At 44.9% G+C, this 12985-nt stretch overlaps 1 protein-coding gene across 6 annotated transcripts in view; it reads right to left on the reverse strand.

Moving 5' to 3' along the window:
- kif18a (kinesin family member 18A) overlaps window positions 1-12985 on the reverse strand; it is a 189357-nt gene that overhangs the window by 70399 nt on the left and 105973 nt on the right. For all 6 annotated transcript variants that reach the window (XM_068046482.1, XM_068046479.1, XM_068046480.1 and 3 more), the window contains one exon: window positions 5999-6161. In XM_068046482.1, coding sequence (XP_067902583.1) covers window positions 5999-6161 — 163 coding nt within the window. The remainder of the gene's footprint in view (window positions 1-5998; window positions 6162-12985) is intronic.

Here is a 12985-nt window from a genome sequence, read left to right on the forward strand (position 1 = left end):
AGCGAGAAGTCCTCTCCTGAGGATAGCAGGAGGAGACCAGCCAGCCTCACCCAACAGGCACAGCCACAAGTCGCAGAGACTGTCAGCAGCCAAAGTGCAGTGTCGTGGACCTGGGTTTAGTATACGATAAAGGTTTAATTTACAAACCTCATGAGGTCTGGCAACGTGAGTGTGCTGCAACTTGCAACTGGCCACCATCACTTGTCACTTCCTTTGTATTCTCTTTCACAGCACTTCTCTGATTGACACACCTCGCTGTCATAGACATAACCTTCTCTCTAGCCTCTTCCTCAAATCTCCATCTCAACGGACACCACTCACCCAGGGGTTGTGATCTGAAGCTTTCAAAGCTGCAAGCACACTTAAGTGAAGCGTACCTGGATGAGGCTGTTGTGGGATTCTCTAGCAGACAGCACTATGGCTGCAGGTACCAACGGCATTTCAGGATATTCCTCCTTATCCTCCGTGAATGCCAGATGCTCTCCACCTTCCTCTGGCACCAGCTCCAGTCCTTTCTGCAGCACCAAGTAGTGCAGGGCACAGCATACAACAACAATCCTCGAGACCCTTGCTGCAACATATTGAAGGGCGCCTCCAGATCAGTCAAGGCATTAGAATCCCGTTCAGAGCAAGCCAATGGGATTCCGCACTGGGGTTATCAGCCAGGTCTTGAGTGGGTATCCCTTGTCCCCAGGAGCCAACCACTGAGGCTGTCTGGTGGAGACAGCCGAAAGATGTACAAGTCATGGTAACTCCTGGATATTTGGTGCACACTTGCATTATCCTGCTGTGGTGGTTACATACCGGCTTCACATTAAGGGAATATAAACCCTTCTGATTTACAAATATGCCTGGCTGTTCTGATGGAATCTTCATTGCTACAAGAGCAGCCTACAACCACTGGACCTGTAGAAATCTCACAAAGGAAGCAAAGCCGACAGCTCTCTCTGGGTTTGACCGGCCTCAAAGTTAATATAGTTGGACGCCTTTGCAAACGAGGCATCGATGATCTGGCTGATGCAGTTGTCAACTACAGATATCACCAGTAGATCCCTCGAAGGACCCTGATGCAGAGAAATTTAGGGCTGTGGTCACCTTGACAGCCATGGGCAATGGGTGGCCACCTGCTCTTCTTGGGTAGAGGTCTGCTTCTAGAAGGCTGGAAATGTCTGTGACTACCTGCCACAAGAACCTGAGCCTTCTGAGGCACTGTTGCTCACAGAGGTCGAGGAAGCTGACCCTTGGCCTATAGACCGTGTGCTGAGCATATCACCTCCTTCAAGGTGCAGCTCTGTGTCCATCCCCTCCGTTCCATGCAGCCGAGTGGGCTGTGGAGGAAGCAGTTGTTGCTGGAGTTGCTGCCCCTGTTGCTGTGGCTGCTAAGCTGAGCTTGTTGCACCTCCTCCTCAGAGGTCCAAGCAACTGCAGAAGACTTGGACCATATGTCACAGAGAAGTCTCACAGATAATAAAGTGATATTACCCTCAGTGGAATCCAAGGCACTTGATTCAATTTGCACAAGTTTCCTGTCTCCAAGGATAGAGATTTTAGGCCGAAAGAACTGCTGCTGTCAGCGCAAGCCTTTCATTGTGGTTGAGCACAGGCTTGCCAGTTTTACCCTTTATAATATTGATATCATATGAGTTTGACTCCTTCCAGGTGAAGGAGTAATATACATGTACTTCTCTCAATCTGGTATACTTTTTTTGCTGCTCACAATGCAGTTCCTCTACATTGCAGAGATTAAACAGAGATTGTGTGACTGCTTTGTGAAGTTCACAAGTGTGACCCTGGGTTTCCAGTGGCCTGCCATTTTAAACCTCCATCTTGCTCTCATGTTGATATCTCTGTCCCCGTCTACTACAGTGCTCCAATGAAGCTCAATGCAAGCTTGAAGACCCTGGCCTCATCTTTTGAATAGGCACTTTACAGCCTTCTGGACTCAACGAGTTTAACAATTTCAGACTGTAATCTCTGACCGCCCCCCAATTTTGTTTCATTTTCTTGGCATGTTTCAGTCTTAATCTTTTCACTCGGTTTTTGCTTTCGGATGGCAGATGTTCATTATTCTGCCATTCACACTTCCTTTGGACACAACTTTTGTCTCTTTACTTGTCCCATTATTCCTCCCTTTGGCTCTGCCCCACCAACTCTTTTAGTCATTTAATGTCTCCAGTCTTCCACCCTGTTACATTCTTTTCCCTTTTGTTCTTTATCTATCCTTCCCCATTTGACCAACTTAAGACCTATTGCATTTCTAACATTCTCCAGTTCTGATGATAGGTCATCGACCTGAAACGTTAACTCTGTTCCTCTCTTTACAGATGCTGCCAGACCTGCACAGTATATCCAGCATTTTCTGTTTTTATTTCAGATTTCCAGCATCAGCAGTACTTTTGTGTTTGAGTTTCACTAGACGATGAGCTCCTGCTATGCAACTGCTTTCTTAACCTGGTGAGTTGAAAACACAGTATGGAAACCGTGCGCTGTTGGGAAAGATTCCATGGTGAAAAAGGCTTTTAATTCCATGTTTTAATCACCACAATTGCTTTCCCGCCAGACCCACAGTGGTTCAGCACTGGATTCGAATCCCAGCCTGGGGAAAGCCACCGGAAGAGGGTGGGATGATGTCAGGATCTTGACCAGATATCAATTTCCGGGACTTTCTCATCGCCCATGCACCAGAACTCACCTCCACCTGGCTAGGAAAATTCTGCCTGTTAACTCTTTCTCTCTCTCTTCAGATGGTTTCTGTCCTGCTAAGTATTTCCAATATTTTCTTTTTATATTCCACATTTTTTATATAATTGTGTTGTCCATGCCAATTGGCTGGCAATCTGACTTTGGTACTACTGGAAAATGAAAAATACCATGCCCAATTCCAGTGTGTGAACATTTTTTAATTCGCGGAAAAACTTCCTCTCGCAGCTACTAGCACTGAGATCATTTGGGCTGGAATTTTACGTCCCAGCGGTGGCCCCGCCCACTGGTTCAAAAGTCAGGGGTGAGCTCGCCTCTGCCAGGCCTGGAAGCCACACAGCAATTTTGTGTGGTCCAGACTCTTAATTGGCCTTGGTTGGGGCTTCCGGCCCTCTGAGGCAGGAAGTCCCGCCTCTAAGAGCTGCTGGCCAATCAGCGGGCTGGCAGTTCCTCAGCCCCAACAGTGCCACTGGGAGCAGTGACCACTGCTGGGAATGCACCCAGGGAGAGGAGCAACAGAGACGTGACCCCGAAAAAAGTGGGCTGAATTTTTCCAGCTCGTGTGGGGTGCTTGCACGAGATTTACTCTGCGGAGCCTCGCGGCGGCTCATTTATATGGCCGGGCCAGGCCGGACCCCACCCCCCAACGACGTGGGAGGGGGCAGGCACTTGGTCCCCAGCAACGGCATCTGGTGCCACTGCACAAGTGCCGGTGCCATTTTTAAAGGCCTTCCAGCCCTTCAGATCAATTTGAATTTTTAAAGTTCCAGGACCTATAAAATTAAAGTGAAAATTTTAGTAAAAGTTTCAATCCTCTCCCAACCCCCCACAATGACTAAACAATTTATTAATTTCCCTCTTCCCCCAAAAACAAAAACTTACCTTGCGATCCTGACCTTGCCCCCCACCACCCCCACCCCCCAACAAAGTTTATAAACCTTTACCTTCAATCCCTTCCCACCATCCCCTCCACCAATCGCAATAGTTTTGCCTGCTCGACCCCTCCTCCCGCCCTGAAAACATACCTGCCCCTCCAACCAGTGCTCTGCCTCGGATCTCCGCGCGAGTTCCGGCAACCAACCGGAATATCACAGCGGGATGGCCGGCGTTAGCAGGTCAGTGATTGATTCATTAATTATAAGATATTAGCATATATAAACTGTGATGCTGCCACCAAGTGCGGCGGGTGAGGTGTGGGGGCGGGGGGGGGGGGGGGGGGGGGGGGGCGGTGGTGACCACATGATGCCCCGCTGCCACCGATAATATGGGGCAGGCCTCTCCCGGAGGTATTTTCCAGGCCTGCCCCGTCACGACCCTCGACATCGGGGGCCCGGTAAAATTCGCCCCGGTGAGTGGGGTTTCAGGCCTCACCAGGGACAATCGACTGGGCCCCGGCAAGGGAGGTAGAGATGGGAGATTCTCCAGCGGGGTCAGCTTATGCCGCTGGGGGGGGGGGGGGGGGGTGCAGAGAAAAGAGAGGGGGGCCCTCCCTGGGGCACAGGATGCCCATCAGGAGGCCCTCTCCCACCGCCCCAAGCTTGCAAAGAGGCCGCCAGGTATTACTGGGCAGCCTCCTCAGCTGGCAAATTGCCCGTCTGCTGCTAATCATATACCAGTGGTGGTGGGAGGAGGCCCTTAAATGGCAATTAATCGGCCACTTAAGGGCCTCAATTGGCTGGGGGCAGGCGGGCTGTTTGCCACCTTTCCCCCACTGGTAAAATGACAGCGGGGGCGGGTAGGCAACGGGAAAGGCAACCCCGCCTCCCACCCCATCCCCCCCAGCCACTCACAGGAAGTGGTGGGGTTTAAATGCGACCCTGGTCTTTAAATGGCCTCCTCGGCCACACAAAGAAATGTTTCACTGAGGACACAGAGGAAAGGAGAAGGAATTTGCACCTGCAAAAGCCTGCTGTGCTGTACTGTAGTGCTGATTATAAAAGATCCAGGTTGAATTGTATTAAGATGCAAGAGTAGCACTGTCAGAGGGAGAGTCAATTTCAGCAATCTTGTGACAATCACTTGCCTACTGTAATCATGCAATGTGTGATAATCGAGCATTTGGGTATGAGGTTAAGAACTCCAACAAGAATATATGAAAATCAAAATAAGATTTGCATCTTATACATGATGCATACAGTGGAAACTATAAAAATAAACAGTGGTGCATGTCAAAACACACAAAGCAGCTTTTACCTATTTTGCAAAACAGCTTTACCTTTAACAAATGCCCTTGACTTGATATAAAAGGCTAAAATAGATACATTACAGCTGTGTACTGCAGGACTTTTATAGCCTGTGATACTGTGCATTTAACCACATTAAAATTGAAGATTTTTTTCAACTTATTTGCACTGTTGCATAAATTAAGTTGTAATCCATTTATACTGTGCTTTGATCAGTGATCATCAGGTGACAGTGGTCTAACACGTGCACTGACAAAATACATTGATTTCAAAATTCACCTTTTGTTTCTTTTCGGAGTCAAGGTTACAAATACTGCATGGATGGAGCACATGTATATCCAAAATCTGTTATCATGTTTTGATGTCATTTTAATAAACAATAAAAAAGGCTTGCATTTATATAGCACTTTTCATGACCACCGTGCATCCCAAATGCTTAAGAGCCAAAGAATTACTTTTGAAGTGTAGTTACTGTTGTAATGTAGGAAACGTGGCAGCCAATTTGCACACAGCAAGCTTCCACAAATAGTAATGTGATACTGATTGGATAATTTGATTTTGTGATGTTGATTGAGGGATAAATATTGGCGAGGACACCGGGGATAATGCTCCTGGTCTTCTGCGAGATAGTGCCACAGAATCTTTTACATCCACCTGAAACAGCAGTCAGGGCCTCAGTTTAATGTCTCATCTGAAACACAGAACCTCAGAAGGTGCAGCACACTCTCAGTATTACAATGGAGTGTCAACCCAGATTGTTATGCTTAATCCTGGAGTGGGACTTGAACCCAAAACCTTCTGATTTAAATATGAGTGTGCTATCAAATAAGACACAGCTGATACCAGTAAAACGATGTGATTCAGATAATATCACCAACTTTTAAACACAAAAATGCTTGGAATAACTATTTATATAATGATTTTCCAATGTAATGAGAAGAAAAAAGAAACTGACATCAGCTCTCAAGTTACCTGCATACAATTGGTGGGCAAATATAATTAGACAGCCACAATGGAAGTGTAATTTTTTCGACATCAAGTCAGTAAATTGGCAGTTGCTTATCTTGTAGGTCAATTTTCCCACCCATGGAGGGTTTATTCCCAAACCATCTTACCTTTTCTGTTACACGCTCGCAGGAAAATAATTTGGCGTGTTGCTGGTACCGTTTATAATAATATATCTTTAGTTCCATCTCTTTCAGTTTCAGTTCTAAATCTAAGCAGGTAATCCTGATTTTCTGCCGTTTGCTGAAAATATTTTCCAGGACTCCTTCAAATCTGGAAAAGAAAAAAAAGACCAGTCCAACACTATTCTGCCATTTGTTTCTTATTACTTTACTTAGGACTTAAGGTTTTAGTTGACTTTAGTTGAATTCTGCAAGTAATTTATTCTTAAATATTGCAAGTGCTTCAGAAAGAGCAAATTTTGTGTATTATGTCCAATGATTCTCATTTTAGAATGTCTAAAATGCTCCGACAAGTCCCTTATAAGTTACATAACCTAAAACAATTTTATTTCAGTTTGCTCCATACTCCACCCCAAAATAGATCCTACACACAGGGAGTTGAGATATCGTGTAGTTTTCAGGTGAAACAGAGTGACGCTATGGGATAATTAGACCATAGCGCACAGATTCGGTGTCAATTTTGAAGTCCCAAATTCTCTTCTTTTTAAATGTCTATTACATAAATTCTTGTTTCCACCTTTATAATAGAAACTGCCTGTATACACTTGTCACGTCGTGATTACAACCTTCTGCTACTGGTAGTGCTGCTACACTTCCACTGGGGGGGACAATGTAATTACAGCAAGACAGGTTTTCATAGGCAGTTTCCATTATAAACATAGATATAAAACTATAATAACCTAGATATAAAACTATAAAGTTGACAGGAAATTTGCAAAGTTGCAACCTTTTTATTAAAAAAGTCCTTTTCTTTTTAATTCGTTCATAGAATGTCTAGGCCAGAATTTATTGCCCTTGAACTGAGTGGCTTGTTAGGCCATTTCAGTGGGCATTTTAAGAGGCTGTGGGTCTGAAGTCACATTAAACCAGGTAAGGACGGCAGATTTCCTTCCCTAAAGGGTATTAGATGGGGTTTTACAACAAATTGACAATGTCGATCATCATTAGACCAGCTTTTTAATTCCAAATTTATTAATTGAATTCAAATTTCACCATCTGCCATGGTGGAATTCGAACCTATGTCCCCAGAGCATTAGCCTGGGTTTCTGGATTATTTGTCCAGTGACATTACCACCATCTCCCTCTGTATATGCTCAGTAATAACCAGAAAAGTACATGACCAACTTGCTTTCAAACAAAAAAATTATTCTTGCCAAAATGTGATGTCCACCACAAAGACTGAATATTTTGTCCTTTAAATTTGGATCACATGGGTGATTGAATACAAATATTTCATGCTACAATGTTTGAAATGATTCATTTGTTTGGAGAAGCTACGACACGAAAGACCATATATTTATGGCTCATAAGACATTTATTGCATTACTATATTAAATTCAGGCACTTGCTTCTTCACAAAGTTAACTAGCATCTTTGTTGCACTGTGGGGAAGGGAAAATCTTGTGGCCTGCATGTTGAATATGTTGCAAAGAGACTGGAGCACAAATTTTACTTAACAACACAAGGAATAAGGCTTATGCACCAATGTGTTTTCATTTAATCCAACTAAGTCAACTTCTTGGTCTTCCTAGTAAAAATAACATCAAAATGTGAACATATTTTACTTTAACTTATTCTGATGTTAGACACAGAAAATAGCACCGAGTCAACTGTTTTAAAAAGTTGGAGATGTGACTGTACTCTGTAATCTTACTCTGACGTACATGGTTTGTTGTTGTTGTCAGACTCTTAAAATATTGATACACAGAGACATTTACATCTCTCAGAACTACTGTATGTTCCAACTACTGATGTAACAGACTGCTGAGAAGACCTATTAATACTTCAGATATTCTACTGCAGCTGCCAAAGCTATAGTTTTTTTTCCAGTTCAGGGGTTTTATTTACTAGCAGAAAATTACCATAATTTTATATGCAAAAATGTAAATAATTTATGATGTTTTAAACAATTCCACATCAATCTATTTATTACTCACAAAGAAAAAGGGCTTTTCCCCTGCTGTTGTTACATTTTACCATATCATTTATTGAAATTTACACAGTTAATTCTGTTGTACAATATGAGCGAGGCAATTTTGACAAATTATACAATTGTGGCTTTACTATCACAAGGTTAGAGTTCTTGCAGTTCCTACTTTGAAATGCAATATAGAGCAGTTTTAAATAAGTTGGTATGTATACTCTCAGTGAAACAGGAGTTCTAAAAATATTCGCTAGACATTGCATGCCTATCAAAATTATATTGAAAGTCTTCTGAACCAAACCGACTGTATGATAAGTTATAATGTAGTTGTAGTGTCACTCAACCTATTATCTATTCTTTGTTGCTTATCATCACATATCGTTACTAAAAAATCTTTTGCCTGTGAGAATGTATATTCATGTGATGTTGCTATTATTGATTAGATTTTAAACATCAGACATCAATTTATCACAAGGTCAGAAGTGGGTATGTTTGCTGATGATTCCAGTGTTCAGCTCCATTCACAATTCCTAAGACAATGACACAGGTGATGCCCACATGCAACAAGACCTGGCCAACATCCAGGTGCGAACTGAAAAAGTGGCAAGTAACATTATTGCCACACAAATGCCGGCAATAACCATCTCCAACAGGAGTCTAACCACCTCCTCTTGACATTACCATCATCGAATCTCCCACCATCAATATCCTAGGGTTACCACCGACTAGAGAGTCAACTAGACCAGCCACATAAATGCCATTGCCACTAGAGCTAGTCAGAGGCTGGATATTTTGCAGCGTGGCTCACCTCCTGACTTACCAAAGCCACTTCACCATTTACAAAGGGACAAATCAGGAGTGATGGAATACTCTCCACTTGCCTAGATTGGTGCAGCTGCAACAACACTCAAGAAGCTTGATACTATTGAAGACAAAGTAGTCCCCTTGACTAGTACCTTACCCACCAGCATCAACTTCAACTCCTTCCACTATTAGTATACTGTGGCCACAGCATGCACTATCTGCAGGTTGCACTGCAGGAGCTCATCAAGTCTTCTTTGGCAGTCCCTTCCAAATCCATGACCTTCACTACCAAGAAGGACAAAAGTAGTTGGTGCACAGAACACCAGACCCTTTAAGTTTCCGCAAATCACACACCACCCCATCTTGGGACATATATCGCCGTCTAATCCTTCTTCAAAGCTGAGTTAAAATCCTGGAACTCCCAACCTAAGACCACTTTCATCACAAGGACTGTAGTGTTTCAGGAGGGCAGCTCACCACAACCTTTTCAAGAACAACTTATGATGGGCAATAAATTCAGTTTTTTGCCAGCAATGCTCATTTCCAGAAAAGGAATAATTAAAAAAAAATTCAGATTTCAGACAGCACTGCCCCTTTATCATAGACAGATTCTAGAACCAGGAATCAAATCAAATTCTAGGATGAAAGCAGGGAACAATCAGATTCCAGAACCATCTAATTCCTAATTGCTTTAGTCATTAAAAAACACTCGACCAAAAAAAAATAGTTCTGTGGCCCATGATTGCCTCATGTCTGTTCCTTCTGTCTGTCTCCCTTCCCCAGTGCATAGCCAGATGAACCTTGCTGGACCTCTCAGAGCCTTAGGTCTGTGTACACTCTCCCCAGTTGTACTAGCAGATAATAAAAGGGAGGAAAAGGAAAACTGTATTACACTATGTTTCAGATGACAGCAACCCCCTCCACTTGTTCTCTTGCTGACTGCTTCATGTTGATGTGTGAAAGAAAAATAACTTCCACTTATATAGTGCCTTTCATACGAACATACGAATTAGGAGCAGAAGTAGGCCATTCAGTCCCTTGAGCCTGCTCTGCCATTCAATAAGATCAATGGCTGATTGGTTTGTGTCTCGAACTCCACACTCCCAGCTACCTCAAAGAACCTTTGATTTCCTTGCCTAAAAAGAATCTATCTACCGCCACCTTAAAAATACTCAATGTCCCCACCTGCACAAACTTCTGAGGCAGAGAGTTCCAAAGTCTCACAACCCTCAGAGAAAAAATTTCTCCTCATCTCTGTCCTAAAAGGGTGACACCTAATTTTAAAACAGTGCCTCCCAGTTCTGGACTCACCCACAAAAGGAAACATTCTTTCCACATCCACCTTGTCAAGACTGTTCAGGATCTTATAAACTTCAATCAAATCTCCCCTCACTCTTCTAAACGCCAATGAAAACAAGCCCATTCTGTCCAACCTTTCCTCATTAGACAACCTACTCATTTCAGGTATCAATCCAGTAAACCGCCTCCAACTCATTTACATCCTTAAATAAGGAGACCAAAACAGCACACAGTATTCGAGATGTGGTCTCACCAATGCCCTGTATAACTGAAGCATAACATCCTTACTTTTATTTTCAATTCCTTTTTAAAAAAAAATTCATTCATGGGATGTGGGCGTCACTGGCTATGCCAGCATTTATTGCCCATCCCTAATTGCCCTTGAGAAGGTGGTGGTGAGCTGCCTTCTTGAACCGCTGCAGTCCATTTGGGGTAGGTAGACCCACAGTGCTGTTAGGAAGGGAGTTCCAGGATTTTGACCCAGCGACAGTGGAGGAACGGCGATATAGTTCCAAGTCAGGATGGTGTGTGATTTGGAGGGGAACTTGCAGGTGGTGGTGTTCCCATGCAGCTGCTGCCCTTGTCCTTCTAGGTGGTAGAGGTCGCGGGTTTGGAAGGCGCTGTCTAAGGAGCCTTGGTGCATTGCTGCAGTGCATCTTGTAGATGGTACACACTACTGCTACTGTGCGTCGGTGGTGGAGGGAGTGAATGTTTGTAGATGATGTGTCAATCAAGCGGGCTGCTTTGTCCTGGATGGTGTCGAGCTTCTTGAGTGTTGTTGGAGCTGCACCCATCCAGGCAAGTGGAGAGTATTCCATCACACTCCTGACTTGCGCCTTGTAGACGGTGGACAGGCTTTGGGGAGTCAGCAGGTGAGTTACTCGCCTCAGGATTCCTAGCCTCTGACCTGCTCTTGTAGCCACGGTATTTATATGGTTATTCCAGTTCAGTTTCTGGTCAATGGTAGCCCCTAGGATATTGATAGGATTCAGCGATGGTAATGCCATTGAATGTCAAGGGAAGATGGTTAGATTCTCTCTTTTCGGAGATGGTCATTGCCTGGCACTTAAGTGGCAAGTAACATTCGTGCCACACATCAGCCCAAGCCTGGATACTGTCCAGGTCTTGCTGCATTTCTACACGGACTGCTTCAGTATCTGAGGAGTCACGAATGGTGCTGAACATTGTGCAATCATCAATGAACATTCCCACTTCTGACCTTATGATTGAAGGAAGGTCATTGATGAAGCAGCTGAAGATGGTTGGGCCTAGGACACTACCCTGAGGAACTCCTGCAGTGATGTCCTGGAGCTCAGATGATTGACCTCCAACAACCACAACCATCTTCCTTTGCGCTAGGTATGACTCCAGCCAGCCGAGGGTTTTCCCCGATTCCCATTGACCTCAGTTTTGCTAGGGCTCCTTGATGCCATACTCGGTCAAATGCTGCCTTGATGTCAAGGGCAGTCACTCTCACCTCACCTCTTGAGCTCAGCTCTTTTGTCCATGTTTGAACCAAGGCTGTAATGAGGTCAGGAGCTGAGTGGTCCTGGCGGAACCCAAACTGAGCGTCACTGAGCAGGTTATTGCTAAGCAAGTGCTGCTTGATGGCACTGTTGATGACACCTTCCATCACTTTACTGATGATTGAGAGTAGGCTGATGGGGCAGTAATTGGCCGGGTTAGACTTGTGCTGCTTTTTGTGTACAGGACATACCTGGGCAATTTTCCACATTGCAGGGTAGATGCTAGTGTTGTAGCTGTACTGGAACAGCTTGGCTAGGGGCGCGGCAAGTTCTGGAGCACAGGTCTTCAGTACTATTGCTGGAATATTATCAGGGCCCATAGCTTTTGCAGTATCCAGTGCCTTCAGTCGTTTCTTGATATCACGCGGAGTGAATCGAATTGGCTGAAGTCTGGCATCTGTGATGCTGGGGACTTCAGGAGGAGGCCGAGATGGATCATCAACTTGGCACTTCTGGCTGAAGATTGTTGCAAATGCTTCTGCCTTATCTTTCGCACTGATGTGCTGGGCTCCCCCATCATTGAGGATGGGGATATTTGTGGAGCCACCTCCTCCAGTTAGTTGTTTAATTGTCCACCACCATTCACGGCTGGATGTGGCAGGACTGCAGAGCTTAGATCTGATCCGTTGGTTATGGGATCGCTTAGCTCGGTCTATCGCATGCTGCTTATGCAGTTTGGCATGCAAGTAGTCCTGGCTTGTAGCTTCACCAGGTTGACACCTCATTTTGAGGTATGCCTGGTGCTGCTCCTGGCATGCCCTCCTGCACTCTTCATTGAACCAGGGTTGGTCTCCTGGCTTGATGGTAATGGTGGAGTGGGGGATATGCCGGGCCATGAGGTTACAGATTGTGGATGAGTACAATTCTGTTGCTGCTGATGGCCCACAGCGCCTCATGGATGCCCAGTTTTGCATTACTAGATTTGTTCGAAATCTATCTCATTTAGCACGGTGATAGTGCCACACAACACGATGGACGGTATCCTCAATGTGAAGACGGGACTTCGTCTCCACAAGTACTGTGCGGTGGTCACTCCTACTAATACCATCATGGACAGTAGCATCTGCGGTCGGCAGATTGGTGAGGACGAGGTCAAGTATGTTGTTCCCGCGTGTTGGTTCCCCCACCACCTGCCGCAGACCCAGTCTAGCAGCTATGTCCATTAGTACTTGGCCAGTAGTGATGCTACCGAGCCACTCTTGGTGAAGGACATCGAAGTCCCCCACCCAGAGTACATTTTTTGCCCGTGCCACCCTCAGTGCTTCCTCCAAATGATGTTCAACCTGGAGGAGTACTGACTCATCAGCTGAGGGAGGGCGGTAGGTGGTAATCAGGAGGAGGTTACCTTGCCCATGTTTGACC

The sequence above is a fragment of the Heterodontus francisci genome, chromosome 14 (genome assembly GCF_036365525.1).
Source record: "Heterodontus francisci isolate sHetFra1 chromosome 14, sHetFra1.hap1, whole genome shotgun sequence".
NCBI classification, from domain to species: Eukaryota; Metazoa; Chordata; class Chondrichthyes; order Heterodontiformes; family Heterodontidae; genus Heterodontus; species Heterodontus francisci.